The sequence below is a fragment of the Rattus norvegicus genome, chromosome 1 (assembly GCF_021556685.1).
Source record: "Rattus norvegicus strain SHRSP/BbbUtx chromosome 1, alternate assembly SHRSP_T2T, whole genome shotgun sequence".
Lineage (NCBI taxonomy): Eukaryota > Metazoa > Chordata > Mammalia > Rodentia > Muridae > Rattus > Rattus norvegicus.
This window is the reverse complement of record NC_141534.1, coordinates 107951621-107970109: the sequence shown is the minus strand read 5'-3', so window position 1 is coordinate 107970109 and position 18489 is coordinate 107951621. Positions and strand designations below refer to the sequence as shown.

Here is an 18489-nt window from a genome sequence, read left to right as displayed (position 1 = left end):
CCATTTTTTACACAACCATACAGTCACAGTGGATTCTTAAATTCGATTTTCCGGAGGGGAAATAAATACTGAACATAGAGACAGGAAACAGTCCCATGAATGGCCTACTGTCAGAAGGAACTGTCACACTCTCATGCCGGAGTCCTGTTTCCTGAATTCAGTGTCCCCTAGCCTGATCCTTGGGAGGGGCTGCCCGTGTCGCAGATCCCTTGAGTAGATAAGCTGGGGAAAGGATCGTGAACTATCACCGTCCTGAGCCATACCATCTGAGTAGGGTGGGGTGATCTTGTACTGGTCAAACAGAAGGACATCTCCTGCCTGGGTCAGGGTCACCTGTCTCCGAGGGTCCTGGTGCAGAATCACCGACACTGACTGGACACAGGCCCCATCCTGGTTCTAGAGAAAAAGGAGGGCCAATGGGCAGCATTAGTTGGTGCGATCTCTCCTGACAGCCTAAAGAGAACCCTCCATGACAGAGACCCAGCCCAACTTGAGGAGCAGGCTCCTCAGAGTAAGAAGCAGAGCCACAAGGGGGCATGAAGGACTCATGGGGGAGACCATCAGGCCCAGAACGGACAAGGTTGGCTGAAGAGCTGGAATAACAGTAGTCAGCATGATGGTTAATGAGCTGTCCAAAGGCGCAGGTCAGAGGTGGCTCCCACACGGCTCAGTCTAGCTTTGGAAACCATGGCTCCCTCATATAACTGCAGCCCCAGAGCTTCACTCGCATCCGTGTGCAGTCTTACACAGACTCATGTGCTCATGTGCCATACGCCGCACCTCACTGAAGGGCAAGCAAGGACCCAACTCTGTTCAGAAAGCTAACGCAGGAAGATACCTAGTTCAAGACCTGTCAGAGAGACAGAATGAGTCCACGCCAGCCTGCGTTACCTTGGCAAGACCCTGCCTCAAAGTGAAAAAAAAAACTTTTAAAGGGCAAGGGCTTTGTAAAGGGTCAGCCCTTGCCTAGCATGTATGAATAAGGTCCGTGCAACCACCACAGTAGGCAGGGATGGGGAACAGTAAATGAGCTTAATAGTCCCTGGGCCTGGGGTTCTCCACTTTTGAAACAAACAGCACATAGCATGCCCATTCATACCTCTCTTCCACAGGAAGACATCTATATCCTATTCACAGATGTCCTAAGTGTTTGCCATGTGCAGGCCGCCCTAGACTGGGCTTCACAGACAAGTACTGAACAAGCACATTCTCCTGCTCAAGATTGCAAACTTACGTGGGACAGAGACATTAAATAAGTGGACTGACCGTAACAGGAGCAGTGGCCGCTGTAAGCAAGGAGAGGATACCTACCAGCAAAGCACTCAAAAGAACAGAGAGGTTGCTGCCGAGGTAGGAAAGGCTGTCCCTGTCCCAGGGGACGTGACGATAGTGAAGACTAATGCTGGCAGCGAAGCCCCGACCCTGCTGAGTTCTGCTCATGACAGCGGGCTTTCGCACCAGGATCCTGGAGCTAAACCTCTGTTCCTGAGTCCTCACTATGCTCAAGACCCACATCTAAGCTGGAAATAGCATCACCCTTTCGCAGATCAGAAAACTGAGGCACAAAAAGGGACATTTGAGTTATGGTTGAGTGACATGGGCAGGGCCATGTGGGAACCGTGACCTCTCTTCGCCATGCTTCCTATGCATTTCCCGTCCCATTCCTCCAAGATACTGCTGACTCTCCCAGTCTCGTTATTGAAGGATGGACTTAGAAACCCACAGCACTGGGGATGTAAGTTGGCATTGGAGCAACATTTCTTTTTGGCCCTCCGAGTTGATAAAAGGGAAATATATGTATAACCCTTGCACGTATCTGCATAACCAATGGACACAGGTATATGAACCAGCATTTATATATAGCACATCTGTATAGATACATAGAAATATATCTAAAAGCACAAAGTCAACTAAACATGCACTCATACCCATGTTCCGGCTCTAATCCACCATGGCATGGCTCATTCCAACCTGCCCCCTTTGCTCACCTGTTTCTAGTGTTGACATCTTATATTAGCCGCTACATTTGTTACACATAACCAGCCCATGTTGATGTGTTGTTGCCCATAGGGCCAGAAATAAGGAAGCGTGCAGATGACCATGTATGTACACGTATGATATGAGTGCATAAAAGGGATGCAGGACCCAAACGGAAAAATCTATCGTTGGCCAAATCTGAAGCAATCGAGTGACAAAATTAAAGAAGCTATAGATTGTCACCTCAAATGTAAATATGCAAATAATATGCAAATCTCACCCTGAGACAAATCCCAAGGGAGCCTTCTGCCAGTAGCAACCTCTCTGGCCAGGACTTCACAAGCTTTCACGGTCATCGTAAACTAGGAAAGTCTAACAGACAGCCAAGAAGAGCCGAAGACATGTAACTATATCTAACGTGAGGTGCTGGACCAGAAAAAATGGCATTGGGTGAAAACCAATAAAATTGGAGTAAACCGTGGCCTCAGCTAGTGGCAAAGGATCAGTCCCGGTTGGCTGCTTTTGATGTACCGTGCTATGTTGCTGTGAACGTCTCCCCTAGGCTCATGTGTTTGAACATGGCCCCAGTTGGTGGTGGTGCTCGGGGTTGGGGGCTTTTAGGACAGGAGCCTTGTGGGATAAAGTGTGTCACTTCCTGTTTCTCCCTCTCCCACCCGCCCCCACGTGTGTGTGTTTGCTGTATGCAGTTGAGATGTGAGGGCTCAGCTCTTGTTCTAGCTGCCTGCTGTTGTGCATTCCCCCCACAACCCCCACCATTATGGACACTCCCTCTGGAACCATAAGCCCAAATCAATGTTCCAGAAGCTCCCATTGGCCATGGTGTTCTGTCAGAGGAAGAAAAAAAAGGAGAAGTACCAAGTAGCAAAAATGCATTCGGTAGCATAAGATGTTAACAAAGGAAACGGAACGTGGGAATTGGTCCTAGCTTTGCAAGAACTGTATAACACTCCAAAGCCACTCTAAAAGTATTAAGTTGTTGTCACCTGACTCCGTGACAGCATCCAGCCCTGGAGTCAGGTGAAGATCTGGGTAGTCATGAAAGTCCCCCAAGCATCTAAGATAGCCCATCAAACGTAAACAGGGAGGACGGTGATGTCCACCACCTTGGTGTGCACTTACATCAGCTGCTGTACAGAAAATCAAACTTCAGTGCACTGGGTGTGAGTGTCACGGGTCCCACCACCACCTCTGTCACTGTGCCCTGTACACTCCATCCTGACCACTCCCTGCCAGTGCTTTCTGGCATGGTCAGTTCCCAGGGTGACCTGCCTCCTTGTGCCTGTACTTAACTCTACAGGGACACCCTTAGGTTGGATGCCACCTCTGCCACATGACCCTCCCTTCTGCTCTGCTGACATTCCCGCTGCTACTCCACCCCCCTCCACACCTCAAACCACGCAGTATGCCGTGCCTGAGAGGGGGTTGGGTGGGATCCTCTGTGTAGCCCTTTCTGTGCCCAGCCCTAAGCTTACAGGATTGGGACTGCCATAGGTTTACCATGCAAATAGAAGCACAAGAAGGACCCTGTCTTGAGGCAGGAACAAAAGCTTGCAATCAAGAAATACCGTCCAACAATGAGGCCAACTGGACAGGCTCAGGCTAGCCAGCTGTCTATCTGGGACATGGCGGAGAGACAGCTGAGCAAGGCACCCTGGGGCCCCACAGTCCTCCTGTGCTCTGGGCTCTTGACCCGCATGAACGAGAGAAGTGGGGACTGCTCTGTGTCTTTCTGTCAGCCCTCTTTGTTCCCACATTCAAGATGCAACAGAAGTGACCATCTTGGAAGACAGACAGTATCCTGCATGGAGAACAGCCGAGAGGGGACTAGGGCAGAGAGAGGAAAGAGGTCACTCAAAGCAAAAGAAGAAAGCCAGCCTCTGTCTTATCCACAGTTCCCAGACTGTATCCAGACCTCCTAGCTGGGGTCTGCTCACGCTCAAGGCCCTAGAGTCTGGAACTGGAGACAGTAGACATGTGGGGTAGGAATGGGCATAAAGCGCTGGTTCTTCTCTGCAGAGAGGAGCTTGGGCATAACCCACACCACGGCCTGTGGGGGGGGGGGGTGGCTCAGCGCAGTCAGTCCAGGGACAGTGCAGTCTCTACTGAGACAGACAAATGCACACCTACCCTACCAGCTGTGGCCAATGTCTCAGCTATGCTCTCCGGCGAGCTCAGGGATCACCTCCTCCAGGAAGCCTTTCCTGATTCCCTTTGCCTTAGCTACCCAGTGACTAGCTGAAAGAAAAAGTTTACCTACCCTGCCCCCATCCATACCCCCCACAGCAACTGGGTTGCCTAACAGGCCCACTAAGCTATGAGGCTTGGAAGACAAAGTAATGTCAGACCTCAGTACAGCTTCTGACCCCAACGGGTTTTCAGAATTTGATGATTGAATTCATCAGACAAATAGGCCTTCCAGACACGGAAAAAGAAAAAGAAACAAACATAGAAAGTCTAGGAGAGTAGGACCCACGCTAGAGACTCTCAGCCAGCAGAGGGCCTGGGTGCCAACTGTTTCTGGAACCCGTTCTGTGTCCCAGTAAGAGGCAGCAGCTGAGTCATGGGAAGACCCAGGTCTGTGGGAGGCTTGTTTGAACACGGAGACCCAGCCAGCCTTACCAGGCCACACGGGGCGTTCTGCAACGTCACGGTAAATGTGCCTGAGGAGCGGCTCTTGGCTAGGATGTACTGACACGTGGCAGGGAATGTGTACCGGCGTCCATCAAAGGTAGTGAAGTGGATGTCGCCAGTCACAGAGCATTCAGCTGAGGGAGAAGAAGGCATCTTGCTCATGGAAGCATCCTGAGCACGCTAATGAGCTTCCCTCATGGGATGGCTCCCCTCCCCTGCTGGGGACTGTCTCAGCCTTGCAAGATCCGAGTCTAAGGCAGGACGCAGGCTCTGCCCTCTGGAATTGGTCAGGCTAGGGTGCCTTTGTTTTTGGAAGCCTGCTCAGGAGCAAACTTAGTACAACCCCCATTAGAGTGCCCCCCCCCGAGGAGAGACGGGGTACTGCATTAACACTGGGTTCCATGAAGTCTCAATGCAGTGCCCCAAGTTCCGGCAGGAGATGGACAGAACCAAAGCAGCAGAGGAAATAGGAGTCAGGTTCAGTCCCATGAATCAAGTGCCCCTGAGTAGACATGCCCCCAGAGTGTCCCTGCCCAAACCTCTGAGACACGGAGAAGAGGGCAGGGTCTGAGTGAGGGTCAGATGTACCTGGACAGACAGAAGAGCTGCACACCCACTTCCCTGCAGTGCACGTACTGAAACACAAAGATGGAGAAGGTGGTCTCCCTGCCCTCAATGCCCAGATGCTGTCCCAGCCCCCAGCCCGCAGCGTCCCATCTCTAAAGTGAATGGTAGAGAGGATCTCCTCCCAACCCCAGCCCATGGATCTAATGACATCCCCCTTGGAGCTCAGAGAGGTTGAGTAACCCCTGTTTTCTCAGAGTTCCTCAACCCCAGGCAAACAGTCTGACAGGAAGCGCTGGCCTTTCCAGGCCCCTCCCTCCGGGCAGTGGACACAGACCAGGTATTGCAGTCCTCTGTCACCACTGAGCCAGGCGGGTGCAGGGTCCCATGGAACTCACAGGGACACTCGGCTGGTGACATGCAGACCCCATCCTCAAAGATGAGACCTAGGGTGAGACCAAAGGCCCACTCACTCCAACTCTGCTCACAAGCCACTATGGTGGCTTCCTGGGCTCTCGAATAACAGTCCCCATACACAGAGTCCATTCTCTACTGAGCCCACTTTCAAACTCTCCTCTAAATCCCAGCTCAGGCAGGATATCAACTTCCTTCTAGATAGACTTTACTCATTGTATCACCTCAAACTGCACACTACCTCCCAAACCCCGCCATGCTGTCTCCTACTGCCTCCTCCAGAGACCTTTCCTGGCCTCCCCATATAACACAAATCCCCAGAACTCTTCTTTTCTGACCCCCTGAGCCAGCCTTCATTTCACCATAGCTTAGGCTGCAGTGCCACATCCCTGGAAGCAGGCTCTGTTACTTAAAATCAAAGCCTGTCACTCTACTTTGTTGAGACCGGGCCCCACGTGTTCCAGGATGGCCTTTGGACTCCTTAGATAAAGAGGATGACCTTGCCTGTCTAGCTGTCCTGCCTTCCTCCCCTCCTAAGTGCTAGTGCTAAAGTGTGCATCACCATGCCCAGCTCAGGCAACGCTGGGGTGGACATCAGGCTTTGCACGCACTAAGCCAGCACTCCGGCTTTACAGTTTCTAATCTCCCCTTTCCATCCAGCCAAGTTCCTCATTCATCATAAACACGCCATTGGACACAGGACAACACAACTGTGGATGGATGCTTAAGCAAAAGCGTGTGCATAAAAATGAATGAGTGGCTTCTCTTCGCCTGGACAGCTCCGTCCAAAGGAGGTCGAGCTACTTGATGAACCAAACTGTCGAGAAGCCTAGCTCTGCCCTCACCCTTCCTGTCCTTAAGTCTGTCACTTACTTATTGGTTTCGCTGTTTGTCCCCTCATTCATTCCACAGGCAGGCATCCTCTGAGTCCCCTGATTGCCATGCATTCATGCCAGGCCAGGAACTTCCCCCCACCCTCCCCATAACCAACCATTGGGGCAGTAGCAGCCATCCACACAGGCGATCTCGCTGTCCACACATGAAGCATGGGATTGGCAGGAAGCTGGACAGCAAGCAATACACTCGTTGTAGATGAAGATCTTCTCTTTGCAGCGCACAGCTTGGTAGGGAAGAAGGGAAGAAGGGGGGAGGGAGGGAGGAAGGGAGGGAGGTTGTGGTCTATTTGCTTGGCCAGCACCCACCCTCACTCCAAGTCCTGGAATGGGAATGGGAGGACTCTCATTTCCCTGAACCCTCCAGTCCCAATTAGAGTATTTGGTGCCCAAGAGACTGGTGAAAGTCGGGGTGCTCTGAGACCCCAGACCCAGCCTTCAGGCTCAGCCTTACTTCTCCCATCTGCCACAGGATGGAACCTCAGAACTTAAGGTTCTGACAGCCGAGGCTCTGAGTGAGCAGGACAGGGCATTGAGCTGAGGCCCGTGGCTGCTACCCACAGCCCACATCAGAACCCCACCCCGCCCACTTCCACCCCGAACCTACTGCATTGTGAGAGTTGGGTCCTCCAGCCCTGCAGAGGGCGCCCCGCCTGTGCACAGGCCCGGGCATATTCCGTCAGTGCTCGGCACCAAGTGGCTTCATCACCTCCTGATCTGTGCGAGGATATTGAATGTGAGAAAGTCCAGCCTGTCACCAACCATCACCATCCCATAGACCAGGTGATTGTCAACCATCCTAATAATAGGACGTGATGACCACCCCCCCACACCATAACATTATTTTCGTTGCTACTCCATAACTGTAATTTTGCTACCATTATGAATCATAATGTGAATATCTGTGCTTCCTGATGGTCTTAGATCACTTCTGGGAAAGGGTGGTTTGAACCCCAGAGAGCAGCAGCCTTCAAGTTGAGAACTGCTGCCATCAACACTCTCAGAACCTCAGAGCATCCTCCTCCAGGAAGGCATCCAGCCACACAGAGACCCAGACTCAAAGCAGGAAGCCTACATTCCCAACCTTGGTGCCAATTCGCTGTGTGACCCTGAGGGAGTTGAGCTCCATCTCTGAGCCTCAGTTAAGTGGGACAGCTGAACCCTTTCTTGGCATATAAGAATTTTAGAGCTTTGGCAAACAGTTCTGTAAGGGCCAAGCATTCTCAGGCTCATTGGCCCACATCCCAATCCCTTATCCCAATACTGGAAGACGCTCCCTACAGTCCACCACCTAGCTGCCCACTTACTGGCAGAGGTCACTGGTACAGCTGGCTGTGAAGGGCAGAGGGCTGACATAGGCATGGCAGGCATCGAAGGGAGACCTCAACAGTACTTCACAGCGCTCATACACACCCTGCGTGGGGCAGAGGCAGGAGCTAGGCTGGGAGTACAGCATGGCTCCCTGATTCACCATCCAAATAAGGGAACCCAAATAAGCAAAAGGTAGGCTGAGAGGGAAGGGAAGGGGGCTATGGGTATGAGCCATCCTGGGCCCTGTGACCAATAGCTTTCTACTGGGGAGGGAGCTTCTCCTCAGGACACACACCTGCATGGACGCTGGACTCTGCTGCAGGCATGGTGGGCGAGGCAGGGAAGACATCACAGGTACTGGAGGGCTGTTTGGGACCTGCTCCTGCCAGCTGTGCACAAACTCCCCTATGTCATCAGTCAGCTTCCCTGCGGGGAAAACGTGTATCGTGATAAGGCATGTGGGCAGCAGAACTGAGGGCTCTGAGCAGAGGACAAGGGAGAGCCATTAGGGGGAAGCCACCCGCTCCCACCCTATGCTGGGTTCCCAACTCAGCCAGTCTCTTGGAGCCGTTTCATCAGGAGATGTGAGTGTCCTAAAACCTGTACTGTCTCACAGCTGTTCCATACTCATCAGAGGAAACACGGGATAGTTGAAGGGACCAGTGTGCAGGTTGAAGCAGAGTCTACATCCATTTGAGCCTCAGTTTCCCCACCCAAAGAAAAGAGAACTAAAACCTAGGGAGATGGCTGCCAGGAACTATAGCTATAAAGTACTCAAAGGGACACCGTTAAGCTCTCTGCCAGGGCCAACATGATGTGCCCTGAGCTTCACCTGTAGCTCCCATCGACCTGTCAGTCAGAGACTTTGGCTCCAGCCTGGCCCTTTCTCCTCCCTCTGATCCCTTGTTTCCTCTGGAAACCATGTGGGATCAAACCCACCTAGAGAAGTTCCCCAGTTGGAATTCTCATCATGAACACCTCACAGTTGAAGAGATTGAGACTCAGAACATGGCTGAGAACATGCCTAGCAAGACGGAGTTTTGCAAGCAAGCCCTTGACTCCCATTGGGTTTTCTCTACCATGGCCATGATGCCAGAGGTCTGGCCAGAGCAATCCTAACCCAGTCTCCATCCCCACAAAATATCCCACAAGGTGCCTTCCCTCAGACTCTTACCATAACTGGTCACCAGGTCATCCTGAGGGTCGGCATTGTTGTTCCCACACAGCCCATGGGTCCAGCCCACAAACTCGGGGCTCATCTTGATGTAGACAGCTGAGGCACCATCCCAGGCCAGCGTGAAGGCTGATGGGTACCGCGCAATGACATAACCAGCCAGCTGCTGCAGCTGCACACCCGCCACCACCTGTGGCAGCTGGATCCTGAGAGCAAAGCCCAGGGCTGCAGAGTGTCCACACAACTCCAACGGGGCCTGCTTTTACCACAAAGATGGCTGCCACCACCCTACCCAGTGCCATGAGTTTTTTTAATGTCCTCATCCTCCAGAATTCCCAAGTGTACCAAAGTGCACGAGGATCCTTTGATCTTCAAGGGGCCTTCAAAGATCATAATATTGTGGGCAGGGATAAATCCTGAGAGAACCAATCCATCAGCTCCTTTCTCCCGAAGGGAACCGATATCTTGTAAGAGGGGTTTCATTTTACTATGCTGATCCAGAACAGGAAGAATAGAAAGGGAAGGGGATGAGGTAATAGGAGATTGAGAACAGAGAGGAGCCCTCCTACACCTGTCCCACCTCAGCCCAGCTGACAGGAAGAGAAAAAGTTCAGTCAGCCATAGGTCTGATCATCTAGCAGTCCCTGATTGTCCAGCGTGATAACTGCCATTCAAAATGGCCATCCATCCTCAGAAAAAGATAAATACATGTCTGCTCAGAGAAACTGTATGTGAGTTTAGGGACAGCGTTTCTAGTAGGAAGCTCCACTTTCTAGAAACTTTTACTGTTTTCCTAAACAGTAGGAAGTCCACAAGGTTTGACAGCTGCGGAGAATGTGAAGACACTCATCCATCACCAGTACTGCTGGCTAGACACACACAGACCAGGTGTGCGTTTCTGCCCCCAAGGAGGACAATGTGTCTGTCCCCAGTTATCAATTTCCATGCAGCTTGCCAGGGGTAACCCCTACCTCACATCAGGGAGTTACCTTATACCTCCGTGGGTGACCTCCTTGGCCAGGCAGATCTCACGTTCACCCGAGAGGAAGAGACTGACAGACCTTGGGCAGGTGTAGTGGGCGGGGCCACACTGAGGGTCATTGTGCACCTGATTGGGTGGACAGAGCAGGGTGTTCAGAGGTCAATCTGCAGCAACCGCCAAGGCCACCCTAAGCTTCAGTCCACCAGTGTGGGGTGAGTGTGTGACCCCTGTGTGCTGAACACTTTTCCTCCATGACCTTTCTCAGTGCCCTCTTCAACACCGCAGCAGGGGAAGAGCTAGGACCACCTGTATCTCATGGTTGTCTGAGGAACAGAGAGAAGGGGCAAAAGTCACATGCACACAAGACTAGAAAATAGCAAAGATGGGATTCTGACCTAGATCCAAATGGGTCGGATTTCAAAGCCTTTCTCAGAGCACTGGGGTATCTCCAAGTTCCATCAAATCAAAAGGCCACACATGAACTCACCTTCCATCACACAGGTGTGTGAACCCAGACACACCGAGACACATGCTCACGGACACTTTCAATGCACACACTCTATACCTACACACTCCCGGGATGCAGAAACTAGCCCTGTCCTGCACTCACACACCCGTCCTGTGCTGCTTGTTACATGTGACCTTCTCAGCCATTCAAGAACCCAGACTGTAAGGGTCATAGATCCAGAAGGTGGGGCAGGTTTCTAGTGCTTAGAGGAAAGGTTTTCAAATGTCACCTGACATGAGCGGAAACACTCCCCAGGAGCCAGCTCTCCAGTCTATTACCCTTGGACATGGTGGACCAGGCTGAAGCCTCTTAAACTGGAAGAAGGAATCATGGAAGCCACTTTTTCCCCAAGTTCAGGTTCAAGCATTGTTTTTGTTCAAATGGTGTCTTACACCGTAGCCCTGGCTGGCCAGGAACTCACTATGTGGAGCAAGCTAGCCTCGAACTCACAGAGATCCACCAGCCTCTGTCGATCAACTCCTCTGTTCTGGACTTCAAGGTGTGTGAATGGTCAAGATCAAGTATTTCTACATCTTCATATTAATGAGGACGTGTGTGTGTGTGTGTGTGTGTGTGTGTGTGTGTGTGTGTGTGTGTGTGTGTGTTTATTCTCTCCTTTGCTGATGTAGGGTGTGACTCACTCCATCGATTTGATAACTCACTTACGTGGCATCTCATCCGACTATGTGATTGTAACACATCTGTTGTGAAAATGACACACAGCTCTGAGGAGTAAGAAACCAGGGAGTAAGGCAAAGCCCTTGGTCCTGCCAAGACTGAACCCCCAGTGAATGTGATTGTTGGGGGGAGGTAATAGGGGGAGGATGGGAACACCCATAGAGAAGAGGAGGGAGAGGGGTTAGGGGGATGTTGGCCCGGAAACCGGGAAAGGGAATAACAATCGAAATGTAAATAAGAAATACTCAAGTTAATAAAGATGAAAAAAGAAAGAAACAAACAAACAAACCAGGGAGTAGGAGGTGATGCTGGTCGTGGCATCTAGGACACCATGACCTTCACTCTATGCCTGAGGCAGAAGGATCACAGCCAGCCAGGAAAGGGATGAGTACTAAACTCCCTAGTCCTCTCCTCTCCACTGCAATCCACAACTGACCAAGTCGCCATCTGTCAGAAACGCCCATCACCTCTGCCGATCAGAGTCTCACATGGCATTCAGGTGTCCAACACTCATCAAGGCTCAGGGAACAAGCCCAAAGACATGGTCTGGCCAAGAAGGTCCCGTGTGGAAGCACTCCTTGTTAGACATGTGCACACAGGGAGGGCTTGGGGTGAGGTGTGGTTACCCATAGAGTGTTTCCCCTGAGGCTTGGGATGTCAAAAGATATAGGAAGGCCCTCAGAGAAAGGAACTCCAAGATTCCCATCATCCTCTCTGAGGCATCATACTCTTCTTTAACATGAGTGTTCCTCCTTCTAGAATGCCTTCTGTTACCCCACCCCCACGTCTCTTGGCTAGCTCCGATGAGCTTCTGTCTCAATGGATGTCACTTCCTTGTCATTGCTGTCCTTCACAATAGACCATATCAGGTTCCCAAGCCTTTCAGTCTTTGACATTTTGTCACCTCAGCTCTCTGAGTTGCACTTGAAATAACTCATGTCATTTGCTATGGTTCCTCTATTAAAATGAAGGTACTGTGGACAAAGGCCAAGTCTGTGCTATTGTCCTAAGGGCCTCCCACTATGAAACATCGTACTCAGAAAAAGAGTACAGTATGCCATGGAAGCTAATGGCCAAGAGCAGACAGGGGCAGCCAAGGACAGCCATGGGTAGCTAGAAAGATTTGGTGAGCAGGGGCTTAGACTGTGGCTTGAGTCCTTGAGCAGAAGCTGGGAAAAGTGGAAAGGGAAGGTTCTAGCCTCAAGCAGGTTCCAGCCCCCAGAGGCTCCCAGGTCCTGATGGAGCCTGCATGGACCAGCAGGACAGGAGAGAGGAGGCCTTACCTGGATGGAAAAGCTCTGACCCTCAGGTTCATGGTGTCCCACCAGCATGTAGCTTCCCTTTCCAGAAAAGTAGTAGTACAGGCCGTCAAACGTCTCCACATGGTGCTGGCCCCAGGCCCGGCAGATGCTGTCCCTCTCAGGACCAGCATTATACACTGAGACAGGACAAAGTGAGCCTAGATCTGTATGGGCATCTTGCTGGAGGCTGGGGGACTCCAGATCTGGCAAGGCCATCCTTGTGGTCCTGCCCGAAAGCTTTTCTGCACTCACAGTCCCTCCTGGGGCTGGAGAAATCAGACCTACCCAACTGGCAACGGGGTCCAGTGGCGTTGAAGCGTCTGCAGTCACAGAGAGCTGGGTGCACACACTCACCCCCATTGAAGCAGGAGAACAAGTCTATAAGAGAGACACAGAGATGTTTCCTACCTTACACCAGTCCAGCAGAGCCAAGACACACACCTCCTCCCAGTAGGCACCAAGAAGTAAAGGCCTTGTCCCAGACAGCCTGATACTGGCCACATGGGGTTCATAGGGCCACAGCACAGTCCCTCTTCTGATGGGAATTCTGGGAGTGGTCTTAGAGCTTCAGCCTTTAGTATGCATGAAGTGGTCCTGATGCCATTTGACCTGGCTAGCAAGCAAGACAGCTAAACCAAGAATATGAAGCCTTTGGGGGCGGGAGGGAATGGATGACTGCTTTGAGATATTCCAGTATTCACTGTTCAAGGGGAAGAGCCCAACGTATGAACCAGGATCGGTGTGAGAACATAGGAGAGAGAATGAGCAAATGAGGGGACAGAGTATAGTGAGGGAAAAAGTCACAGACAGGACACAAACATGGGAGTCTAAGGGGGGGGCAGCACAGACACAGGACATGTGACTAGGTCACAGACAGAAGGAAGGGGATGAGAAGGCCTTAGAGCTAAGAAAGGTGAGGCGAGAATTAACATACTGAAGGGTCATCCCACTGGAAGTAGGAAGCAAAATCAGGAAGAGTATGAGGTGGGGTGAGCAGTCAACCATCTTGTGGGGCAGCAATCTCATGAATCAGACAATATGGGTAGGAGCCGGGCCACAAGGATGTGAACAGGACACAGAGAGGCCATGCAGGTCAAGCTGGGGAAGATAGGAAGAGACTCCAAGCACAGAAAGGAGTCGCAAATGGTACCCTCCTAGGCTTTCTGTAGGCCAGACTTTCCTCCACATAGCCACAGAGAGGGAGCAACTTACAAGACGGCGCACACTTGGCCCGGTGGAGCCGCCTTTCCCATGAAGACATGGCCGGTGCATCGAAGGCTTCAGCATCCTTTTAGGAACAGAGAATGATTAGTTCTGTGCACTGGGATATTAAGCTCCATGTCTTCTTCCTCTGCATCTAAACCTGGACATCTATGCCTTAGATGAAGCCTGGCTCCCAGCAGGGACTCTCACCATAAGGAATGTCCAGAAGCCTCCATTCCTGGAGCCTGGTCAAACGCACCACCCCTCCTTGGTGTGTGAAGTTTGCTGGACACTCAAACCATCTCCTTCTTGCCACATGAGAAGACCTTCACCCATTCTTTGTCAGTTTTCTGTGTTTTTGCCCCACTTTGGCCCCTGGTTTCTGGGATCTCCCCAGAAGTTCTTACCTAGCCCCAGGAATCGGGTATCCCCACGGGCAATGGGAAGAAGTATGTAGAGGGAACACTTGCCACCCTCCTCCCATGGTCCTGGGACAGATTAAGCTTAGCCTTCATAAATGTACATCACGCCACCTCAGATATGGCTCCTGAGACTTTGCTGTGGTCAGACGACAACCAGAGCTGCAAAGCACCAAGGCCATTTTCTGGAAAATTCTTGATTTTACTGTATTGATATTTAGCCACAGACTTGAATTCCCGATCCTTCTGCCTCTACTCCCAAGTGTTGGAGCTGTGGGTGTGCACCACCACCCCAGCTTAGAGAACTCTTTAAATCCTGTCCAAATAATTAATCTTCAGGACCAACCAGGTTTGTGATCATTCTGATGTCATGAACCCCTTTAACAATCTAGCAAAAAACATGTGGTGGTACCTTCTCAGAAAAGTGTTTATAAATATATGAAATGTAAGATTACAAAGGAAACCAGTTATAATGTAAATATGAAAATGTTTTATTTATGTGAGCTTGGGTAAAATTATACTTCTTTAGTAACACATAAAATAAGACCCATCAGCAAGTTTCCTCACAGCCAAGACTGCGTAAGAGCGGCAAACATAAGTGACATCTGCTGGTACTAGTAAACATCCCTGACTTCCGTCAGTGATTGATTGGCACTGCTAATATGCTTGTGGTTATAGTAGCAATAATTGAAAGTATACTAGATTTCACTTGGTGTCTCAAATAACAAGGATATTTTTCCTCAGCCTAGTGCATGGCCTTCGGGTTACAACCTTAGACCTCTGGAGAATACCTGAGCCCTGCAGAGACAGGGGGATCTCCCTTGAGTTCAAGGTCATCCTGATCCTCATAGCTGGTTGTAGACCAATCGCAACTACATAGTAAGACCTTGTCTCAAAAGAAAAAGAAAAAAGACAAGAGAATAGAAGAGAAAGGAAGGGAAGGGAGGGGAAGGGAAGAGAAGGGAAGGGAAGGGAAGGGAAGGGAAGAGAAGAGAAGAGAAGAGAAGAGAAGAGAAGAGAAGAGAAGAGAAGAGAAGAGAAGAGAAGAGAAGAGAAGAGAAGAAAGTTTACCTGGGACCTGCCCCCACTTGCTTAGACCAAGTATTCTGGATAGAAGCCCTCAAAGCATTCATTCACAGTATGTGGGCCTCGGTCGCTCTAGAGTCACTATAGTGGAAGGCCACTGTCAATCCTTTTAACTCTATGGAGTAATGGGTGATGTCTGCCCATGTCACTGGTATAGATGCTCAGGACCTGTGTTGATTAGTTTTATGTCAACTTGACACAAGCTAGAATCATTTAGGAGAGAGACTCAACTGAGAAAATTCCCCCTAAGACTTTCATGTAGACAAATCTGTGGGGGAATTTTTGATTGATGGTTGATGGGGAGTGCCCAGCTCACTGGGGGCAGTGCCACCCCTGGGCAAGTGGTCTTGGATTCCATATAAAAGCAGACTGAGAAAGCCATGGGGAGCAACACTCCTCTGTGGCCTCTGTACGAGTTCCTGTCTAAAAGTTCCTGTCTTCGGAGTTCCTGCCTTGACTTTCCTCGGTGCTGGGCTGTGATCTGAGAATTGTATATTAAATAGGCCCTTTCTTCCACAAGTTGCTTTTGGTCACACTCTCTTATCTCAGCAATAAAAACCCTAAGGAACACAGGACACTTCTCAGTGGCAAAGGGCAAGGCTGCCTAACCAGGAAACCACCAAGGGTCACTCTGCCCACTGGGAATGAGGCATTTGGGTGTAAGGACCTTTATCTCCATGAAAATGTATGAATTTCTAGTCATGTGGGCAGAGGGGCAAGTCTGGCTCCACAAGCATGTTGGTGTATCTGCGCATTATAGGTTCCAGAAAGTCAGCTACCCTGTCTATGAAGAGGACGCCCTTTCAACTTCCACCTTTCAACTCAAACTGAGTAGGACTCTGATCCTGAAACCTGAAAAGCAGGACAATGAGATGAAAGACAGGCCTTGGAGAAGGCCTGCCCGCTTCTATTCATCTGGGCTTCTGCATCCAGCTTTGAAGGGCAGATAGCAGGGACACTTTTTTACAGTATCAATTATCACCCCTAGCTCCCTGACACAAGGGCTCCCCTGAGCTGATTATCAGGCTGGACATGAGGGTCAAGCTTCCTGAGAGAACATTGGCTGGTGTGTAACATGTCTGTGGTTGTAAAAGACAGAAGACAAATGGAAGACAGGATAAGACAGTGAATCTGAGTTATCCAATCCGGAGATCAACAACAAAGTTTGGCCAATGGAAAAAACCTCTTTCACAAAATCGGAAGAGCCCAGACGGGAAGACCCCACAGGATGGTCTGGAGTCAGGAGTCAGTGGGCCCTGGGGGTAAGGTCAGGAGTCACTGAGTGTGTGTGTGTGTGTGTATGTGTGTGTGTGAGCATGTATGTATGTGAGTGTGTGTGTGTGTCTGAGCATATGTGTGTGTGAGCATGTGTGTGTGTGAGTGTGTGAGCAGGTATATGTGTGTGTCTGAGCCTATGTGTGTGTGAATGTGTGTGAGTGTGTATGTGTGTATGTGTGAGCATGTATGTGTGTGTATGTGTGTGTGTTGAACATGTGTATGTATGAGTATATATGTGTGTATGTGTGAGCATGTGTATGTGTGTGTGAATGTGTGTGTATGTATGCATGAGCATGTATGCATGTGTGTATGTGCGTGAGCATGTATGTGTATGTGTGAGCATGTGTGTGTGTATGTGCATGTGTTGAACATGTGTATGTGTGAGTATGTTTGTGTGTATGTGTGTGTCAGTGTGTATGTATGAGCGTGTATGTGTCTAAGCATGTATATGTATGTCTGAATGTGCATGTGTGAGTACATATGTATGTGTATGTATGTATGTGTCTGAGCATGTATGTCTGTGTATCTGAGCATGTATGTATGTGTGTGTGTGACTGTGTCTGTGTATACATGTGAGAGTGTGCAGGTCAGAGGACAATCTCAAGAGCTCCTCCTCACGCTCTACCCACCATTCTTTAACCAGTCTTTCCTTGCAGCCCCCAGCAGGTGGCCCAGTTTTCGCCTTGCCTCTCAGAGTTGCCTTGCTGTGGCTCTGCACAGGGTATGGAAAGAGGGGCCTCAGGATTTCCAGCTTCCACAGGTAAGATGAGAAGAGAACGCCACTCTCTTAAACCCTCACCTGCCTGCTCTCCTCTGGGGCGGAGGGGGACTCAGCTGTCTCCCAAAAGGAACTGTGCCTGCCTCTCCTAAAAAGAAATACTAGGGACCCAATAGACTAGAAAAATGAGAACAGATAGATTTCATGAATTTACACACTCAGACACGCACCAGAGTATTTCCTCTCCTCCACATAACCCCCAAGAAAATCTTCTGTTATTTCAGGCCCAGAAAAAGCCCCTCCCCCAGGCATCTCTTACCTGGCCTTCCATAGCTGTAGTGACATCTTCTACTGCAAAGGGCATCTGGTAGCTGTGGCTAATGAGAAATGGCATATGTGAGGAGATAGGAGCAGCCTTGCTTCCACTCAAGTCTTGGTCCCGTGTGCCAAGAATACGATGGGGCCGCGTGGGACCACCGGTGGGAGAGGCAGTGACTTACCTGGGCTCAGGAGCAGGCTCCTGTTGCAGCTCCTCACCGGCTTTCCATGTAAGTGCTGAGGCTGGGGAGGGACCATGTTCTCCACTCCGCATAAGGCCACCTCTGCTGGGGCCTCCACCACTGTGTTCTCCCACTGGCAAGGAAGCCTGAACTCCATAACCCAGCACTGCCTGCGCCCCACCCCATCCCCAAGCACACTTCCTCAAGCCCTTTCTCCAGCTCCCAGGATCCTTCCAGAGAAGGTCTCCCTCTTTCCCTCCACTCCCTGGGCCTCAGTTCTCTCTAGTTCCCCATCGCCCGGCTCTTCTCAACTACCTTAAAAGCATCTGGTCCCAGGCCTGGCTGTCTAGATGTCTTCCTCCCCTCTCGCACACCATCTTTCTCTTTTCTACAACCCGGTCCAGACCTGTTCCCCCAAACGCTCCCCGAGCCCCAGACCCCTCCAGCTCACAACCCTTCTCACCCTGGTGCTGCACCGTGCGCTTGAACTCCAACTCCGCAGCAGGCTCAACCCTAAGTAGACAAAAGCAAGAGAGAAGCAAGCAGAGTCTGGGCGCTCGGGCTCCCATCAGGGTGCCAGGCGATCCGAGAGTCAGGCGCAGGGCTCAGCTCCTCGGTGGGTCACACCTCCACTCGAAACGCACTCCCTCGGCTCTCTTACCCTCTCCCTTGGGCCCTCCTCTCAGGCTCTTGACTCCTCCCCAGGCTTGAGTGACTGGACTTCCCAGCTCATTACCATAAGTTGGGAGCTAGGCTACAGCCCAGTCTTTGTCCTTCAATGCCATTGTAACTACCTGTCCCCCGGAAAGGCCTCATGGGGAGCAATGAAAC

At 50.9% G+C, this 18489-nt stretch overlaps 1 protein-coding gene across 1 annotated transcript in view; it reads right to left on the bottom strand.

Annotated features, from left to right (window-relative positions):
• Otog (otogelin) overlaps nt 1–18269 on the bottom strand; it is a 69089-nt gene extending 50820 nt beyond the window's left edge. Inside the window, 16 exon segments of the mRNA NM_001106262.1 lie at nt 264–396; nt 4618–4763; nt 5218–5264; nt 5531–5639; nt 6599–6727; nt 7108–7217; nt 7808–7914; nt 8107–8237; nt 8986–9191; nt 9975–10093; nt 12437–12591; nt 12740–12832; nt 13667–13742; nt 17478–17535; nt 17659–17719; nt 18122–18269. Coding sequence (NP_001099732.1) covers nt 264–396; nt 4618–4763; nt 5218–5264; nt 5531–5639; nt 6599–6727; nt 7108–7217; nt 7808–7914; nt 8107–8237; nt 8986–9191; nt 9975–10093; nt 12437–12591; nt 12740–12832; nt 13667–13742; nt 17478–17535; nt 17659–17719; nt 18122–18227 — 1786 coding nt within the window. The 5' untranslated portion in view covers nt 18228–18269.
• Nucleotides 18270–18489: the final 220 nt, after the last annotated feature.